Source organism: Ursus americanus, chromosome 32 (assembly GCF_024610735.1).
Source record: "Ursus americanus isolate L20-20 chromosome 32, mUrsAme1.1.p, whole genome shotgun sequence".
In the NCBI taxonomy this organism is placed as follows: Eukaryota; Metazoa; Chordata; class Mammalia; order Carnivora; family Ursidae; genus Ursus; species Ursus americanus.
In genome coordinates this window covers 2,250,069-2,270,466 of record NC_142158.1, presented here as the reverse complement: position 1 = coordinate 2,270,466, position 20,398 = coordinate 2,250,069, and the positions used below count along the sequence as shown (strand labels likewise).

The 20,398-nt window shown below is 50.1% G+C and overlaps 1 protein-coding gene and 2 non-coding genes across 3 annotated transcripts; all 3 read left to right on the top strand.

Annotated features, from left to right (window-relative positions):
• The first annotated feature begins 4,167 nt into the window (after positions 1-4,167).
• On the top strand, positions 4,168-11,890 carry PRSS16 (serine protease 16). The gene is made up of 12 exons (XM_045800382.2): positions 4,168-4,237; positions 4,312-4,472; positions 5,180-5,279; positions 5,398-5,527; positions 6,817-6,940; positions 7,173-7,250; positions 7,347-7,394; positions 8,001-8,291; positions 9,036-9,177; positions 11,124-11,303; positions 11,381-11,526; positions 11,640-11,890. The coding sequence occupies exons 1-12, from the start codon at positions 4,168-4,170 to the stop codon at positions 11,706-11,708; spliced, it is 1,539 nt and encodes a 512-aa protein (XP_045656338.1). The 3' UTR covers positions 11,709-11,890.
• A 4,123-nt stretch (positions 11,891-16,013) lies between these two features.
• TRNAI-AAU (transfer RNA isoleucine (anticodon AAU)) lies at positions 16,014-16,087 on the top strand. Its single transcript has one exon. It is a non-coding gene; the product is annotated as a tRNA-Ile (tRNA).
• Positions 16,088-16,400: 313 nt separating this feature from the next.
• On the top strand, positions 16,401-16,474 carry TRNAI-AAU (transfer RNA isoleucine (anticodon AAU)). Its single transcript has one exon. It is a non-coding gene; the product is annotated as a tRNA-Ile (tRNA).
• The last annotated feature ends 3,924 nt before the right edge of the window (positions 16,475-20,398 follow it).

The following is a 20,398-nucleotide window of genomic DNA, read 5'->3' as shown; positions in this document are numbered from 1 at the left end:
AGAGAAGCAAAAGACCCAGAATTGTCAACACAATATTGAAAGAGAAGAATAAAGTTGGAGGACTGACACTGACTTCGAGACTTCAAGACTTATTATAAAGCCACAATAATCAAAACATTGTGGTATTGGCAAAAAAATAGATAAATAAACCAGTGGAACAGAATAGGGAGCCCAGAAACAGACCCACACAAATTTAATGTGTTGATCTTTGACAAAGGAGCAAAAGCAATACAATGGATAAAACACGGTCCTTTCAACAAATAGTGCTGGAACAATTGCATGTTCAATGTGAAAAAAATAAACAAATCATAGACCTAAATGTAAAACACAAAACTAAAAGTCCTAGAAGATCACATAGGAGAAAATATAGACGATCTCTGGTTCTGGTGATGACTTTTTAGGTACAGCACCAAAGGCATGGGCCATTGAAAGAAGCCATCAATAAGCTAGATTTTATTAAAATTAAAAATTTCTGCTCTGCAAGACACTGTCAAGAGGATGAGAAGAGAAACTGCAAAGTGGGAGAAAATATTTGCAAAAGACATAACTGATAGAGGACTGTTATCCAAAATATACAAAGAACTCTTGAAACTCAACAAGAATATGAACAACCCAATTTAAAAATGGGCAAGAGATCTGAACAAACATCTTACAAAAAAAGAAATACAGATGGCAAATAAACATATGAAAAGATGGTCAACATGACATGTCATTATGGAAATGCAGGTTAAAACAACAATGAGATACTACCACACACTATTAGAATGGCCAGAATCCAAAACACTGATAACGCCAAACGTTGGGGAGGACGAGGAGCAACAGGAACTCTCATACGTTGCTGGTGGGAATGCAAAACGGTACAACCACGACTTTGGAAGACAGTTTGGCAGTTTTGTGCAAAACTAAACATACTCTCACCAACCTTACAATCCAGCAATTGCATTCCTTGATGTTTATCCAAACCAGTTGAAAACTTATGTCCACACAAAAACCTGCACACAGATGTTTGATAGCAACGCTATTCGTAATTGCCAAACCTTGGAAGCAATGAAGATGTCCTAGTAGGCAAGTAGATAAGTAAACTATGGTATGTCCACACAATGGAATATTAAACAGCACTAAAAAGAAATGAGCTATGGAGCCAAGAGACATGGAGGAACCTTAAAGGCGTATTACAAAGTGAAAGAAGCCAATCTGAAACGGCTGCGTGCTGTATCATTCAACTATATGGTATCTGGAAAAGGCAAAGGTAGAAAGATCAGAGGTTGTCAGGGATTAGGAGGGATAGACGGACAAACAGGCAGAGCACAGAGGATTTTTAGGGCAGTGAAACTTTCTGTATTATACTATAATGGTAAACATATATCATATATTGGCAAAACCTATAGAATGAACCCAAATGCAAACTATAGACTTTGGGTGATAATGACACGTCAGTGTAGGTCCATCAGTTGTAACGAACGTAACTTCTGAGTCAGGATATTGATAGTAGGGGAGGTTGTGTGTGTGGTGGGGAAGGGGTATAGGAGAACTGCCCACTCAATTTTGCTATGGACCTAAAACTGCTCTAAAAAATAAAGACTACTTAAAAAGCAAACTAACAAAAAGTTAAAACAGCTACCAAAACAAGCAAGCAGAAAGAGCACAGGGCACATTCCAGAATCTTCTTTGTCAACTTTGCTAATATCCATTGGCCTCTGAAAGTCACAGTGCGCAGCCAAGAGACAGTGGGAAGGCAGAACAAGGTCACATGAAAAACAACATGAACAAAGGGAAGGGAGAAGCACTGGGGTTATTCATGCAATAAACCCATCACAGTAGTTAATTATTTCTGGTTGATTTGATGCAAAAAGACCAAAATAAAAATCACCTTTTTTATTACCCAGTTATGTGCTCCATATATTCCAGTTTCTTACCCTAACTTCACCATCACCCACACCATGATCATGACCCATCCTGGCCAGTTACACCATTTCTAAGCCTCATCACCCACCCCTCGTCGTGTCCTTAACTCCATCTCCACTACTCATCTCATCACTGAACTAACAGTTAAAGGTGTCTAAGATCGATTGAGAGGCTCAGGGATAAAATCGGTTTTATTATACACTACTCGAATATTAAAATAAATAAGTAGATAGGAAAGGGAGGGAGGGAAGAAGGAAGGGAGGAAGGGAGAGATGTTGCCTTTAGGTGGAAGTAAAATGCTGAGAACATAAACTCCTCACAAACTTACAAAAGACCCATTATTCTGCAGCCATACCAATAGCCACCAGAACCGATTTTAAATCAATTCAATCTATCAGTGATAATTGTTTTCAAGGCCATGAATCACAGTCCACCCCTGCCTTCTGAATGTCAGCCGGTCAGAAATGCGTTCATCTCAAGAAACAGGCCCTTGAGGGCCAACCAAACAACTGCAGTCTCTCCCCAAAATCACACTTCCACAGATTATGTCAACCCACTCAGCCCCCCAAAGTCGCCCCTTCCGTGAGCCCCCTCCCCCAAAACACATCACCCCTCGGCTCTCTCAAAGGGCCAGTGCCCGCCCAGCGTGGCTCTCTCCCTAAGTGAGCTTCGGCTCCATATTTCAAGTACTGAGTGATGGTTTTCATCATCCTTTAAAAATGCCCCTTTGTCAAATCTGAAACATCTACCTTTCATTGTTTGCTGGGGTTATATTTTTTAATTCATTTCTCGTTTCTGATATTCTTGCATGTCCTGTACAATAACACGGCCTTTACAACTATATTGTCTCATCACAAATAGAGACCCGGGCAGCCGTTAGTCCTTTATACAGGTGTATAACCAGATTCAGCAAACCAAATGCCAACATTTGAAAACACACTCTGACAGAAAGGCTTCAGACACACACGCAGTCCACAAATACTCACTGAATGCCTATCTTAGGTTCCAAACAGTTGTTGGTCTTAGAGATCCAGAAAAAAAACAAAAACAAAACAAAAACCTGTCTTCGTAGAAGAAATTCTGGTGGGAGCAAACCGATAACTTTTTAAAAAGAAAAGGAAAGGAAGGTACACATTGTGTCCGATCTGATTTTTTAAACAATACGAAATGCCAACTTCAACGGTGCTGAGAGGCAGCGGGAAGACGAGGAGCGGAGCAGGCTCGCGAAGCCAGGAAGAGCCACGAGGAGACGGCGGCTGGGCTCTGGCAACGGGACAAGGACACCGGGCACCCGGGGGGCCAGCGGCCAGCGGATCCTGTGTCCCTCCAGTCCCACCCCTACTCTGGTACCTCGTTTTCTTTACTAAGATTTCTATCCAAAGCCTGTAAGCCACTGATTCTCAATTTGTTCCTTCTCCCTGCCCCCACTTGGAGAGGGGGACAGAGAAGGCAGGTGTCACTGTTGAGGACTAAGAAATCAGTCAACATTTAATCTCACTTTCATGCTGGAGAAGTTATTTCCAAGGCCGGAGGTGACTGCAGCAAACTTAATCTTTTTTTTAACACAAGAACTAAGGCCTTTCTTGGGCCGTCTGGGGGTCGAGCCCACAACTGCCGGCCTGTTAGCATCACCTCCTACCCACCTGAGCTAACAGCCCCCGGCCAGACCCTCTTTTTACTTAAAAAGTAAAAAGTTTGTTGACATTCTTGTGCTTCTTTGAAACTAAGGGGAATCCTTCTCCTTCCCCAAAGGAGACTTTTTTTAAAGAGTGGTGAGACTGGGGGTCACAGCGTTGGGGGGCTGTGATAAGCAGCGGAAAGAGGGGGAGACTGGGAAGCAGGGCCAGAGTCAGACACAGACAGACAAATGCTCAAGTAGAGAAGGCAAAAGAGAAGAGAGGGGCCGAGGAACGCAGAGAGAGGCAGGCAGGGTCAGGTCCCGGGGTGTAGTCTGAAGGGCAGAGCACAGACTAAGGCCTAGAAAGGGGGCGCTGGGGAACAGACGGATGGGACATCAAGGGCAACGAGCGAGAGAGAAACTGGATAGTCAGGCGCCGCGTCAGCAGGCCTCTCTGGACAGACTTCGGCGTCTCTGCCCCGCTGCGGTGCTTCCCACAGACGCTTGGCCTGTCCCGGGAGAGGCACCCGAAACCCGAGCTCCTGCTGAAAGGCTATAAGTTTAAGGCCCAGTCCTAGGAACCTGATGAAGGGCCTCCGTGCGTGGGGCGGACAGAGCACGTAGAGACTTGCGCAGAAGCCGGGATGGCTGGCAGGCCTGCCCTGTGGCTGGGCCCTCTGCTCCTGCTTTCTCTCGGGGGGCCCTCAGCTCCAGGTAGGAAGACGCTGAGGGTCAGGCAGGGGCTCCGAAGGGCACCTGGCCTGACTCCTTCCCCCTGTGTCCCACAGCCTCCCTCCTGAGGCGCCTGGGGGAGCACATTCAGCGGTTTCAGGAAAGCCAGGGCCTGAGCCTGACTTTAGGCCCAGGTGCTGGGGCCCTCCCGAAACAAGGGTGGCTGGAGCAGCCACTGGACCCCTTCAACACCTCCGACCAGCGATCCTTCCTGCAGGTGAGGCCAGGAGAAGGGGAGCCCATGGCCTTCCTTCCCTAGCTCCACCCCCAGTCCCCACATCGCTAGGCCCCACAGGCTCTTTCTCTGCCTACTGCCAGCGCCCCTCTGGCCCTTAGCTGTACCCTCGGTCCCCTGGGCTCCCCTCTCTGTCCTCAGCCTCCACGTTCTGTGTCCCTCAGGCGGTGTCCTTCCCCCCACTTCTCCCCATCCCTCAGGCTCAACATCAAATCCACCCCCAACATGTAGGTCTCATTACGTAGTGGAAGTCTGGACCAGAATGGAACCAGACCAGCCTCACAACAGAAACTTGAAGAGATCTAATGAATGAATGCCCAAATTTACCAGTGTTCACACCTACTCTCCGCACAGTCTACAAAGGTCAGCTCACCTAGGCCCCACTTGCAAACCCATCTGCACTCAGCCATCATTTCAATATGCAGCAAGAGCCTCCCATTGCTAAAGCCTACCCTTGGACCCGGGGACAGAGAGTGAAAAGCGGGCAAACCAGCGGCTCTTACAGATCTTATGTTCTAGCTGAAGAGACAAGCAGGAGAGAAAGGAACACATAAAATAAACAAGGCTACTTCACATCCTACCAAATATATAAAGAAAGACCCATAAGGGAAAGAGACTCCAATGAACTGGGAAGAAAGAAGAGGTCAAGACTCTCAATCCTATTTCTTCTTGCCCATCCCACCTGTTAGCGGTACTGGGTGAATGACCAGCATTGGGCCAGCCAGCGTGGACCTGTGTTCCTGCATCTGGGGGGCGAGGGCAGCCTCAGGTCTGGCTCAGTGATGAGAGGTAAGAAGCAAGGGTGGGGAAGACAGGGCTGGGAAGCGGGTGGGGCAGGGAGGGGAGCTGCGCCTTATGGTGCTGTGAGGGGGGCAGCTTGCATCCCACCCCCATATACTCTTCACAGGGCACCCTGCAGCCCTGGCCCCAGCCTGGGGAGCCCTGGTGATAGGCCTGGAGCACAGGTTTTATGGCCTGAGTATACCTGCTGGGGGCCTGGACGTGGCCCAGCTCCGCTTCCTGTCCAGTCGCCACGCGTGAGTGAGGCCGGGAAGTGTCTGGGGCCGTGGGACTGAGGGTCCGTATCTCAGCCTCCCTGCAGCGCTTTGCTTCTCCTCTGTCCCACTGCCCAAAGTGGACCCCTGGGGCTCTGGTTCATGTTTTCTTCTCTTTTTTGGTGTCTTATGCTTTCTCCCTTGATCTCCGTTCTCCGTCCCCCCACCCCTCCTCTCAGGCCATATTTGCACCTCTTCCTGTCGCACTGCAGCCTGCTGGTCCAGACCACCCGAGTCTGGTCCCTGGGTGACACAGACTCCCCTCTGGTCTTCGGTTTCTGCTCCGGGGCCGTCAGTGTATTGTACAGAGGGGACGGGCAGAGCGCACCCCAGCGCTCCCTCTCCCTCGCTCACGTCTCTCGCATGCCTCTCATCTCACTTAGAGGAAACAGCATCTTCACAGTGGGCTCTGGGTCAGCAGCGAGCCCTTTGACCTCCACTTTCCCACACTCCCTGGGCTCCAGCTACACAGAGGTCCGTGCTGTTCTCCAGACTTCGAGCACAGGGCTGCCTGGAGCCTTTCAGTGCTTCCTTCTGCAGGGAGTGGGTCTCCCCCACATACTCCCTCCCTCAACCCCCTCTGGGACCCCTGCTCCTGTTAGCAGCCCCTCCCAGTCCCCAGGGTCCTTCACCTGCTCCTCCGTTCTGCACTGTTCCGAGCAGGACGGATCTGTCCCTCTCCTCCCACCTGGCGTCTCTCTGCCTCCCTCTTGCCTCCTTCCCTCCGTCTCCACCTCTATCTCTTTGCCTCTGGGTTTGTCTGTCTTTCCATTTTGTCACAAGCTATACGGGTTTCCAGCAGCAGGAGGATGGCACTCACCGTTTCAGAAAGTCCGGGAAGACAGAAAACACCTGGGATAGAAAAGACGATGTTAGATGCGTCCCAACGTCTTTCTTTGTAACTGTGTCTGTCCTTCCTCTGGGGGCCTCTAACGGTTCCAGCCTGGCACCCCTCCTCTTCCTGAGTAGCTCTCCTTCTCTGCCCCCAACCCTTCCCTGTATTTGTCAGGCTCCCGCTTGAAATGCCTTAGAGATATTCCTCCCCCACGTAGCCGAGGAAGGAGGGCGGAGGCTTTCCGGAGGGGTCGCCTCTGGCGCAGAGCAGCACTTGGTGAAATGTGCGCAGGGCGCCGTCACACGGATCCCGCGAGAAGAGCCCCGGCGTCCGGCCAGGTTCCCCCGGCCACGTCTCGGGTCCCCGCCCGCGCAGGGAGGGAATGCGCGGGGACTCCCAGCGAGGAGGGTCCACAGAGCCTCCCCTCTGCCCCCAGGCTGGCGGACGTGGCCTCTGCCCGCCGGGCACTCGCCCGCCTCTTCAACGTCTCTACTGCCAGCCCCTGGATCTGCTTCGGAGGCTCGTACGCCGGCTCCCTGGCTGCCTGGGCCAGGCTGAAGGTCCCCGGGACCCTCGGGGCGGGCTGGGGGAGGGGCCCCGTCTCAGACGGCAGGTGTACCCAGGCCCCATTCGCTCCCCCCGCACCTCCTGTCCCCCAGAGCTGTCTTCACCAGAGTGCACGAGTAGAGGGTCGGGTCCTGCCTAAGACCACAGTACGCGGGAGTGACGCGGGCGCGGGAGGTGCGGGGTCCCGGTCCCTCGGCCCGCAGGCTGACCGCTGTCCTCCCTCAGTTCCCTCACCTCATTCTCGCCTCCGTCGCCTCCTCCGCTCCGGTGCGCGCCGTGCTGGATTTCTCGGAGTATAACGAGGTCAGGACGGCGGGCGGCGGGCGGCGGGCGGCGGGGGCGGGGGCGGTCGTGGGTGCGGGGAGCCCCCTGATTCCTTCTCCCGCGGTCCCACCGCAGGTGGTGTCCAGAAGCCTAACGAGCGCGGCTGTCGGCGGATCCCCGGAGGTAGGAGATGGGGCCGTCCGAGGGGGCTGGGGGCACAGGGGGCCTTGCCAGAGAAAAAGGGCGAAGCTTGCAAGGTGGCGGGGTCTGACGGAGGTCGAGACCCGGAAGGTGGCGGATTCTAAAGAACGCGGGAACCGAGAGATGGGGCGGGGCACCGAGAAGCCGGGCGTCGCAGGCGCGACGGGGCTGACGCGGGGCGGGGCCTGGGGGGCGACCCATCAGGAGGGAGAGGCTCCGCGCGGGGCTGTGGGGTCGTGGGGGGCCGGCCCTATCAGGGGGTGAGGCTCCGCGCGGGGCTGTGGGGTCGTGGGGGGCGACCCATCAGGGGGTGAGGCTCCGCGCGGGGCTGTGGGGTCGTGGGGGGCGACCCATCAGGAGGGAGAGGCTCCGCGCGGGGCTGTGGGGTCGTGGGGGGCGACCCATCAGGAGGGAGAGGCTCAGCAGGGCTGGCCCCGGGGAGACAGTCGCTAGGAACACCGCCAGGGGGCGCGGCCTCGGGCGGGAGCTCCGGGAAAGTGGTGCGCTCGGGAAAGTCGCGGGTCCCGGGCAAAGAAAGGCGAGGCGCAGGCCCGAGTCTTCACCAGCGCGGACCCTCGCTCCCCGCAGTGCCGGGCGGCGGCGTCCGCAGCTTTCGCGGAGGTGGAGCGGCGGCTGCGCGCGGGCGCGGCGGCTCGCGCGGCACTGCGGGCGGAGCTGGGCGCCTGCTCGTCCCTGGACGGCGCGGAGGACCAGGCGGAGCTGCTGGGGGCGCTGCAGGCCCTGGTGGGGGGCGCCGTGCAGTACGACGCGCAGGCGGGAGTGCCGCTGAGCGTGCGGCGGCTCTGCGGACTCCTCCTCGAAGGCCGGCGCAACGGCAGCTGCTCTGCGTCCTACCACGGGCTCCGACGGGCAGTACAGGTGAGCGGCCCTGCGCGCGGCTTTACGAGGGGGCGGGGATCAGTCGGCAGGGGTTCCTGCCCCGCTGCTGGACCTTGGGCCAGCGTGAACCCTTCTGAGCCGTAGTTTCCTCATCTATGAAATAGGGGTGACACCTCCGAGCCCTCAGGGAGATTCAGTGAAGTCGGTCAAGTTAAGCACGCAGTTTGCAGATGTTAGCGACTATAACTGGTAGCTCTTTTGCCCATCTTGTTCCGAACACTTCCCCGGGTCTGCAACAGAGTGTAGCGCCTAGCAAATGCTCAAATAGCATGTTTAGAAGGAAGGAGGAAACGTAGCCCTCGGGACAGAGCTCTCCTAGACACCGGGATTCCAGCCTCAGAATCCACAGTCACTTCTCAGAATCCACAGCTGTTACTTCTCCAGCTCTGTCTGGAGCAAATGCTGTAGAAAGTGCTTCACATATATTATTTCACTGAATCCTCGCGATAGTTCTAGGAGATAGGCACTATTTTTACCCCCACTTACAGATGAGGAAACTGAGGTCCAAGAGATGATCACTTGCCCAGGGTCTCCCAGCCGTCTAGTACCTCTAACCCACAGGGACCCAGGCACCCACTCGCTCCGACACCTGACTCCCAGGAGAACTCTGCAGCTCTTCTAACTCCTGACCTTTTGACTTGTAGGGACCTGTGTATGCTTTCAGGCCCTGGGCCCTGACTTGCTGCGGGGACAGGAGGAATCCATGTGTGTGTTTTCCCCTAGGTCGTCATGCGCAGCCTGGGTCAGCGGTGTCTAAGCTTTTCCCGAGCGGAGACAGTGGCACAGCTGAGGGTCACAGACCCCCATGTGTCTGGTGTGGGTGACCGGCAGTGGTTATACCAGACATGCACGGAGTTCGGCTTCTGTGAGTGACCCTCCCACCCTCACCCCCCAAAACAGCCATTCTGTGCTGTGCCCACATGAGCTGCCTCAAGGGGGTCTGGATGGTTTTCGTTTCGGAGGGACAACTGGCCAGACTGCTGGGCCTTGTTTAGCCTGCAGGTGTGGGCTGGAGGGTAGAGACTACTGGAGCATGTGTGTGCACTGGGCCCTCACATACCTTCTCTCACACACAGCCCTCCACATGGGTGATGGTCCCTCCAGTCTGCTCTCTGTCCGTGTCCCTGCCCCAGGAAGGGCCCTACCGTCTCCCTGGTTACTGTCTAGAAATCCGGCAGTGGTTCGCATGCCTCCTTCCCTTTGTCCCCACAGCCTGTCAGTCCCTGAGCCCTGTGCACTCTTCACCTCACCCCCCTCTCTATTCCCAGCTCTGTTGTCCTGGTGGAAGCCCCCAGCCCCTCCTGCCTCCACCCCTGACCCAGCCTCCCCTCTGGTCTCCAGGCCTTCTTTTCACCCATACAGTCCAGTTTCCTCACAGCGTAGAGAGAGATCTTTCTAAATACGACCTTGTCCTTCCTCTGCTCAAAACCGTTTCATGGCTCTTCAGTGACCCAAGGGTAGGGTTGCCAAATAAGATACAGGATGCCCAGTTCCATTTAAATTTCAGATAAACATTTTTAGTACATGTCCCAAACATCGCATGGGACATACTTATACTAAAAAAGTGTTTGTTTATCTGAAATTCAAATGGAACTGAACATCCTGTAATTTCATTTGCTAAATCTGGGTACCCTACCCCAGAGTTCAGATCCTTTCCACATCTCCCGAAGTCAACGAAGAAATGTTTTAAAGCAAAGCGTTCAAATTTCAACTCCACTGTTTCATACCCATGTGATCTTGTGCGAACTTGGGCAAATAACCTAAGCTCTCCCTCTGTGCCTTAGTTTGCACATCTGTAAAGTGGGAATAACAACAGTGCTTCTCTCATAAGGTTTTTTCAGGATTAAGGGAGGTAATATATGTCACACACTGAGTACTTACTACTCCCTAAGTACTTACTATTATTATTATTATTATTATTATTATTATTATTATTATTACTACTACAAGACTTTATGTGTTTCGACCCCCTGGTGTACCAGTTTTCCTGACCCCTCAGGGACTTCGCCCATACTGTTCATTGTCCTGGATTACTCATCTTCCTCTCGTCACACAGTTTACTCCTCTTCAAGTCTCAATACAAGATGCTTCCTCCTCAGGAAGCCTTACCTGATTGCTGGAGCTCAGTCTGCCTCCTGGCCTCCACTTCTACCCTCTCCACAGCTCTGTATTTTTCTCCCTAGCACTTCCCACAGTCTCATCATACAGACCTTATTGCCCGTCTCCCCCTCTGCACTGAGTCCTGTTACCACAGAGCCTGGGACTGTCTCCATTGCTATTGTACTCCCAATACCGGTCACGATGCATCTGAGCATACAGGAGGTGCTCAATAAATGGTGGAGAAAGGAGTGAGTGAGTGTAAGGCTGAGGGAGTTAGATGGCGGAAGGCGTGGGGGAGCTGGGAGACATGGTCCAGTATGTATTCTACACTCCCGTGCCCCCTTGTCTCGCCAGCCGTGTGCACTTGTGGTCTCCCCTATTTCTGGGGCTTTCTCTTTTCTCTCTTTGCTTGGCTCACTCTTCTGAGGTCCTGAAGGCTTTATCCCTGGCAGGAGGCTTTCCTGGAGCCTGTCATGCTCCCTCTAGGATTCCTCCTACCCCAGGCCTTTGTCCATCACAGACAGGACCTCCTGGGTTCTGGGCGGTCACCGTCTGAGGGCAGTGAGGGCGGGGGTGTCTCTCTGACAGGACCGTGAACTTACTGAAGGGAGGGTAGGGAGCTGGTTTGGTCATCACCAGAGAAAGCTCTCTAAAGGATTATTAGAGGCGAGGGCTGTAGGCCCCACACTTACAGCTGTCTTCCCTCCTCAGATGTCACGTGTGAGGACCCCAGATGCCCTTTCTCCCAGCTCCCAGCGCTGCCCTCCCAGCTGGAGCTATGTGAGCAGGTGTTCGGGCTCTCAACCGCATCCGTAGCGCGGGCCGTGGCCCAGACCAACTCCTACTATGGTGGCCAGACCCCGGGGGCCACCCACGTGCTCTTCGTTAATGGTGAGCGTGCCACCAGAACCTGCCTCCTGACCTCCACCAACCTGGGTGAGGCACACCATTCTTCCCTTTCCTACCAGGGGACACAGACCCTTGGCATGTGCTGAGCGTAACACAAGCCTCGGGACCCTCGGAGTCGGCCCTTCTCATCCCTGGTGCCTCCCACTGCATGGACATGGCACCCGAGAGGCCCTCGGACTCCCCCAGCCTCCGCCTAGGGCGCCAGGTAAGAGAGCAGGTGCTCTGGGGAATTAGCATGTCGTTTGCATACAATTTACATGCACCTGCCCTCTGCTAGGCTGGAGTCTGACCTGCACAATTGTCCCCACCTCTCCACAGAGCGTCCTCCAGCAGCTGCAGACCTGGCTCGGGCCGGCAAAGGAGAGCCAGGTGAGCAGTGGGGGCTGAGGGGCCCAGACCCCCGCCACTCCCTGCGTGGCCACCTCAGTCCTGGATGTACTCACTGGATGGGAGAAAGCAGCTTGTGTTGGACAAGGAAATTTCCGAGAATCAGGCTTCAGCACCTGTTTCCACAAACGTCCTCACTCCGAACTGAATGTGTTGTGTGACCAAGAGTTGTGTAAATACAAGTGGAGAATTGGTCTCATTGTGGATATTGGTATTTTATTTTATTTTTTAGAGAGACTTTTATTTATCATCTCATGGCTATCCTTTTTTATTGCCTAAAGTATCTTCTGGAAAGCCGCTTCGTGTTGTAGAATTCTGGAACGATCTCACATTGATTTAGTTTTTTCCTGCTTTCGGGAGCACAGCAGCCTCGGTGGGAGCGAGCTCCTGTCTCAGTCTGTTCGGGCTGCTGTAAGAGAACCCTCTAGATGGGGTGCTTATGAACAACACCTAGTTATTTCTCACAGTTCTGGAAACCGGGAAGTGTGAGATCAGGGCACTGGAAAACCAGTGTCTGCCGAGACCTCGCTCCCTGGCTCACACTCAGCCGTCTTCTCTTTGCGTCCGCACGCGGCAGAAGGATCGTTTTCAATGCCGAATGTCAAAGCAAAGTGCTCAGACCCTGCTCAGACCTCGGCCCCTGAGCTGTCCCTGCTTCTCATTGTTCTTCTCACGGTGTCCCTCTTCCTCGGGCCTTCCTTCCCCCTCGTCTCTGCCTCTGTCTCTGGGTCTTGTCCCGTCTCTGAACATCTTCATTTCTGTCTCTCTGTGTCCCAGTCCATCTCTCCATCAGTGTCTCTCTTCTCCTCTCTGGCAGTCTCCACCGCTGCCGGCTTCTGTCCCCCATCCTTGGTCTCTGTGTCGCCTTAGTCACGTTCTCTCTCATCCGCTGTCTCTGCCTCTGTTTCCCTCTCCTCAGACTTGCCCTGTCTCTCCTTCGCTGCTTCTCAGTCTCTGTCTCCCCGAGGCCGGCTCCGTTTGTGTCTCTGACGTTCTTCCTCTCTGTTTCTCTTCCTGCCATTAAATCTTTGTCCTTCTCTCTCCCTCTCTCTCTCTCTCTCTCTCTCTCTCTCTCTCTCTCTTTCCGTCTTCCTTCCTAAGCCTCCACTCACTGTCGCTTCCCACCACCGGATGCCGCTCTGGCTTCCAGCTTCCAACCCTGGGGGAAGCCATCCTGAGAGGGACGCCCCGGGTTCTGGGAGGGTGGGCTAATCCCAGGGGTGCTGCTTGGCCTGCTCCCAGTGGTGGCCACGGAACAGCAAGAAGCAAGTCAGGGAGACAGCATGTCTGGGGAGCTGGGAAGGGCAGAAGTAGAGACAAGTCAGGACAAGGGAGGGGTAAGGGCAGCCACAAGCGCACTCTCCTGTGAGGAAGTCCCTCCTTGCCTATCTTGACTCCAAGCCTGAGGATGAACTCTTTTCCTGCCCAGAGCTCCCCCAGTCCTGTTCGGAAGGTGCTGCCCCGTACCGCTTACTGACCCTGAGCCATAGCCCCTCGCGCTGGGCTCTAGCCTCGGTGCCTCCCTTTCTGTGTTCAGCACGTGCACCATGGGCGGACACATCGTGGGCGCTCAGTGCCTGTTGGGAAATGAAAGGATGAGGTCTGACCTCAAGTCTTCACACACTTGGTTTTCCTTCCGCTTGGCCAGATGCAGCTTCCCTCCGTCTCCTCTGCAAACTTCTTTGCATCTTGACATCTGAATGCATTTGGGTTTGACGCGAGGCTCTGTTTCCAGCATTCTCGGAGCCCCCGGCAGGGGGTGTGCAGCACCAGGCTGAGCATCAGGTGTACATCGGGGGTGCATCGTGGCTCTGGGGTGGCCTGAGTCCCCAGGCTGGCTGTCGACGACTGGGCAGCCCACTGTTTTCACCCCAGATTGCTCTACAGACAGCATTACTGTCTGGCTGCATCAGTCTCTATTACAAAAGGATGGAGAAATCTGAGGTGCTCTCCTTTCCTGGCCTCCTTGTCCCATACTTGGCCCCTGGTAGCCATTCTCCACCTGGCAACCACAGTGATGCTTTCAAAAGGTAAATCGGGTCATGTCACTCCTCTGCTTAAATCCCTCACATGGCTTCCTACTACAACTAGAATAAAGTCTGAATTCCTTCCTGTGCCTACAAGGCCCTGGATACTTTGACTGTTGAACCCTTCTCTGAACTCAGTTCCTACTACTCTCAACACTGCATACCAACCACATGGCCTCTTTGATTACTTAACATCTGTAGCCAGTTCCTACCTCAAGTCCTCACATTGGCTGTTCCCTCTGCCCAGAGGGTGTTCCCTTTAATGACCTTTATTTATTTTTTTAAAGATTTTATTTATTTATTTATTTGACAGAGAGAGAGAGCACAAGAAGGCAGAGCAGAAGGCAGAGGGAGAAGCAGACTCCCCAATGAGCAGGGAGCCTGATGCAGGGCTCAATGTGGGGCTTGATCCCAGGACTCTGGTCATGACCTGAGCCGAAGGCAGGTTCTTAACCGACTGAGCCCCCCAGGTGCTCCTTTAATGACCTTTAAATGACTTCTTCTTTCTTAACATTCAGGCTCAACTCCAATGTCACCTCCTCCAAGAGGCCTTTCCTGACTGCTCCCAGGTCCCAGTCACTCCTGTCACGTTGCTTGTTTTATGTACTTCCCAGCCACAAGCACTATCTGAAATGACCTTGTTTTATTTTCATTTTTGTTCAGCCCCTCTGTACTAGAACGCCCGGTCCCTGACAAAGGGACGTGTGCCATCCCAGCAAACACACCCACATGAGTTCCATGTTTCACGACCTCGTCAATTTTCATGTGAACTCTCTTTTCCAGAAGCTCAAAGGTTGTAAAATTGGATCAAAGATTGCAAAACGACTTCCCAGGACCCGGAGGGCTGGTAAATTCGCGGTTCCCCTGCCCTCATGTACCAGTTACGCTTGGTATCCTAGAAGATACTTGAATTCTAATGAGGACAAACAGTTTCAAGGAGTGTAGAAGCGCGTGCTCTGAAGACCCTGGTCTGCCTCATGCCAATTCCACCCTTAAACATGACCAAGTGGGGCTTCTTTCCGGGCGGTCTGCTTAGGGGGTTCCTGCCCCGGTGCGGATGCAGGCATAACCTTGTCCCCAAGTGAGAACTCCAGGGGCCTTGTGAAAGCGCCCAGCCCATGCAGCCTTTCCAGACCATCCTCCCAGCATGACACAAATCTCTCACATTGACTCTAGAGAAGAACCAAGATGGAGGACTAGTCTACCTGATCCAAACATTGCCTATAAAGGGCCAGTAATGAGGACAGTGTGGTTTGGGCATTACATGTAGACCAACAGACCCATGGGGCAGGACAGAGTCCAGAAGTAGACACACACACACACACACACACACACACACACACACACACGATCAATTACTTTTCTACAAAGATGCTAATGCTAATCAGGGAGGAAGAAAAGTCTTTAAAACAAATGATCCTGGAACAACCAAATGAAGTAGAGACCTTCTCTCAATCTCTTTTGCAAACTTCTTTGCAACTCGACATCCGAATGGGTCTGGGTTGGGTGCTAGCCTGCTTTCTCTTCCCAAGCATTCTCTGAGCTCCAGAGCTTGGGGGAAAAATTTAACCTCAGCCCTACTGACACCGTCCTCGAAAATTAATACAAGTGAATCATAGATCTAAATGGAAAGCTTAAACTATATAATATCTAGAAAAACAGAAAAATTATTTATGACCTTGTAGTAGGCAAGCATTTCTTAGGAAAAAGAAGAGTGTAAGATACATAAAAAGGGATACATTGACATTATCAAAAAGAAAACTCCTCGTTAAAAAAATCTCATTAAAAAACATTAAGAAGTGGAAAGACAAGGAAAAGACTGGAGGAAAACATGCACACCACAGACATTTGGCAAAGGATCTGTGTCCAGATTAAAGAATTCCTGGCAATCAATTTTAAAAAGACAAGCGAGTAACAAATGGGTAGGAGAGAGGAAGCCCCGCCCGGCGACTTTGGTCAAAATCTTTTCGGGTCAGAACTGGGATTTGAGAAAGATGCGCGAGAGGAAGCTTCGTTCATTCAAACCTAAAGTTAAACTTCTCTCCTTTTCCCCATCATCCACGGTGGGGGAGGGCGAACTGGGAAGAGTGCGGGGATTTTTTTTTTTTTTTTTTTTTAAGTGTTCATCTTTCGTGGGTTTTGTTTTGGTCTCCCCTCCCGCCCTCCTCCCCTCCTCCCCCCTTCCCTCCTCCACCCTCCCCCTCCTCCGTTTGGAAGAACCCGTGGTGCCCTCAGTTGTTGCTTGTCTTCAGAACAGGGGCGGGCCACGGCGGTAGGTGGCCGGTTAGCTCAGTTGGTTAGAGCGTGGTGCTAATAACGCCAAGGTCGCGGGTTCGATCCCCGTACGGGCCACATCGGTAGCTATTTTACCATTTCTGTGCAGAGTCCCCACGGAGCATCCCGAGACCACCACTACCGAACCGAAATACTTGTGAGGGCTCGGTGACCTGATGTCTTGTTTGTTGCTGTCTTTTTTTAAGAAGTAACATACGGACGCTAAAGTGGACAGTATTTTTAAAGGAAATTGAGCAAAGTAGGGCGGCTACAGTTAGACAAGAGCGGGATAGGAAGAGCTGGAGAATTTCCTGTTTTGTGTTAGAAAAAAACTGAAAGGATTTTGGCTTATATTACACTTTCAGCAGGGACTAAGAGGGCTTTTCACGGTGGCCGGTTAGCTCAGCTGGTTAGAGCGTGGTGCTAATAACGCCAAGGTCGCGGGTTCGAGCCCCGCACGGGCCATTGCGTCCATTTAGACGCTTAGTTTCTGAAAAGCTCGCTTCTTAACGTTAGAGCTTAGATACCGAAATCTTGATATATTCAGAAGTTGAATCGGAAATGTTCTAACTTTTTGCATCATTGATGGAGGGAATGTGCACAGGGGGAGGCTTTGGGAGACTTCAGAGCACGCGGGAAGATGACCTCCGTAATGTTCAAACTAAGCACGTTCTGCCTCAACTGTGAGCATTAAAAGAGCCCCGAAAGAAAATTATGTATGATTTAACATTTTTAAAAATCTCTCCACTCTTTAGAATGCAATAATTACCTGTTATTCTGTGTCTGGTACATGCCGGAGATATATTGTTATGTGAAAAAAACAGAATCCAAAACAGTTTGTGCACGATTTTGATTCTTCTATTTTAAAATCAGCTTTACTATGAGATGATTTAGGTACAATAAAATGCACCCATTTTAAGCACAGAATTTGACATATTTATACAGGCAAGTAACAACCACCGTGAAGTAGAGACCGTTTCCATGATCCCCAAAAATTCCTTCGCGCTCTGTGGTGGTAAGAACAACGCGCCCCCCCCCCCCAAGATGTCCCCATCCTCGTCTCTGAGCTCTACAAATACGCTATAAAGGGACTTCGCACGTGCAGCTAAGGATCTGAAGAGGAAGTGATTACCCTGAATTATCTGGATTGGGTTCAATGGAATCACAAGGGTCTGTGAGAAGATTCAGGGTCACAGAAGATGTGACCCAGAAGCCGAGGTTGGAAAGACGCAGGGCTACTCGCCAAAGAACTCCAGCGGCGTCTACAAGTTGCACAAAGCAAAGGAACAAATTTCCGTCTGGAGCTTCTGGAAGGAATGACCCATTTTAGACTGACCTCCAGAACTGTAAGATAGTAAGTTTATGTTGTTACAAACCACTGAGTTACTGGTGATTTGTTACAACCGCAAGGGGAAGCTGGTACACCCCTTCCCCTGAGTTATACCCTCATCCCGCCCGGGCAACTACAGATCTTCTCTCTATCGTGATGGTTCTGCCTTTTCTGGGATTTCTTATAAATCATAGACTATATATTCTTGTGTTCCTGGCTTCTTGTGCTCAGCACAATACTTCTGAGATTCATTCATGTATCAGTAGCTTTATTCCGTTTTATTTCTGAATCGTACTCCACTGTACAGATACATCACCCTTTGCTTTCCATTCGCATGTAAATGGACATTTTCACTGTTTTCATTTCTAGCTATGAAGAGTGCTGCTGGGAAGATTAATGGAACAAGTCTTTGTGTGGACATATGTTGCATTAGTCAGGGTTCTCCAGAAAAAGAGAGGGAGAGATTTTAAGGAATTGGCACAGGCCATTGAGAAGGTTGGCGAATCCACGTCTGCGGGCAGATCAGCAGAGTGCTAACCCAGAAAAGAACTGCTGTTATAGCTCCAGCCAAAGGGCAGCCTGCTGGCAGAATTCCCTCTTCCTCAGGAGAGGAAGGTCTTTTTTCTTTTAAGGACTTCAACTGATTGGACGAGGCCCACGCACATTGTGAAGGGTAATCTGCTTTACTCAAAGTCCACTGGTTTATTTTTTTTTTAAGATTTTATTTATTTATTTGACAGAGAGAGAGAGAGAACAAGCAGTGGGAGCGGCGGGCAGAGGGAGAGGGAGAAGCAGAATCCTCACTGGGCAGGGAGCCCAATTCAGTGCTTGATCCCAGGACCCCATGATCACAACCTGAGCTGAAGGCAGATGCTTAACATACTGAGCCACCCATGTGCCCCAAAGTCCACTGGCTTAAATGTTAATCTCATCTGGAAAATATCTTCACAGCAACATCTAAACTAATGTTTGACCAAATATGTGGATACTGTGGCCTAGCCACGTTGACACAAAGTTAACCATCACATATGTTTTCATTTCATAAAATACCTAGGAGTGGAATTGCTGGGTCCTTTGGTCAATGTGTTTGACTTTAGAAGAAACCACCAAATGTTCTCCAAAATGGTAAAGCCATTTTACATTCCAAACAATACTTTAAGAGGGTTCCATTTGCTCCAAACTTCTCCAACATTTGATATCGCCAGACTTTAAAATTTTAGACAGTCTTTTTCTCTTGCATTTTTTTCTATGTTCAACCAACTTTCATTTCATTTCTTCCCATTTTTGTCCATTTGTTTTAATTTTTTGAATTTCTAACTTAATGTGATTTTTTTTAAATCCAAAAATGCTTGTTTGAAAATGTCTCTTGCAACGACATGGATGGAACTAGAGGGTATTATGCTAAGTGAAATAAGTCAGTCAGAGAAAGACAATTATCATATGATTTCACTCATGTGGAGTTTAAGAAACAAAACAGAGAAGCATAGGGGAAGGGAGGGAAAAATAAAACAAGACAAAATCAGAGAAGGAGGCAAACCATAAGAGACTCTTAATCATAGGAAACAAACAGGGTTGCTGGAAGGGAGGTGGGTGGGGGATGGGGTAACTGGGTGATGGGCATTGGGGAAGGTACAGTGATGTGATGATCACTGGGTATTGTATGCAACTGATAAATCACTGAACTCTACCTCTGAAACTAATAATACACTATATGTTAACTAATTGAATTTAAATAAAAAAATAAATAAAACTTTGGGGCACCTGGGTGGCTCAGTCCGTTAAGCGTCTGCTTTCTGCTCCAGTCTTGGTCCCAGGGTCCTGGGGTGGAGCCCCACATCGGTCTCCCTGCTCATCGGGGAGTCTGCTTCTCCCTCTCACTCGTCCTCTGTGCTCTCTCTCTCAAATAAATAAATAAAATATTTTTAAAAAATAAAATTAAAGAAAAAGGAAAAAATAAATAAAAGGATCAAAAAGTGAGAATTTCTTAATTACTAAAAGGAACACACATTGAACAAGTATGTAATGTTATTTATGTTCACTTTAGTTTATTGGTGCAGCTTATCTTTTCTTTCAGTACATGAGATTCCATGAAGTCTTAAAGTGATAATGTAAAATTTTCTTTGAGTGTTAAAAAAGGAAATTATTATATGTCATCAATATTTCTTATATGAAAATAATGGCTTAATTTAAAATGGCTCTTTATTCAATACTCATTATATGATTAGTACTTATAGCTGCTTCACATTATTGGGAAATAATATATACATGAAAATAGGATTATCAAAATGTATTTGTTCCTGAAAAACACTACACTTTGCAACTAGGTTAACTAGGTGAATACTATACTTTTAAACTAGGTTATACTTTTAGAAAATCTTTTTTTATAATATTTATGCACAAGTGGTTTTTTATTTTCAGAAAAGAAACTTTGTGTTAATTTTAGGTATTTTCTTCAGTATAAAATTATAGTTATTAATACTCAATAATGTCATGACATGAATTTGTAAATTTGTTTTCATATATTTTCATTCAAATTGCTTTTGAAATGCAAAATAAAAGAAAATGTCTCATTCAAATGAGAGCTGTGTTAAATTTTTCTGCTTTTTCATTTTTGGAAGAATTTTCAACAGCTAAAATATTTTGATTTTGTGTTTTCTTATAGTTGCTTTGTATAAAGTTTATTCAGATATTGTGTGAACAGATTTGGGATAATTTACACAATTCCTAGTTCAAGACCAACCTCTTCTATCCCTACATAAAAATGCAGTAACTTTAATAGATGTCTTTGGGAGCGGGGTAGGGGGTCCACAGGGGCAAATTTCTCTGTCTTCAGATTTCTGTCTCCTTTGATCTCGCAGGATTTTGAATCCCTTCTTCATTTTTCCTCTACCGTCCAATCTCCAAAGGGATCTTCTCCCTCTTGTTTTCTTTTCACCCAGAGGTCCTTCCTTTGTGCGGCTACTGCCGTATTTCTGGCTGACATCCAGTTTCCTTCCTTGTAGACGGTGCCTTCATCTACCAGGAGCCCTTTTCAGTGTATTCTCGCTCAGAGTGGAATT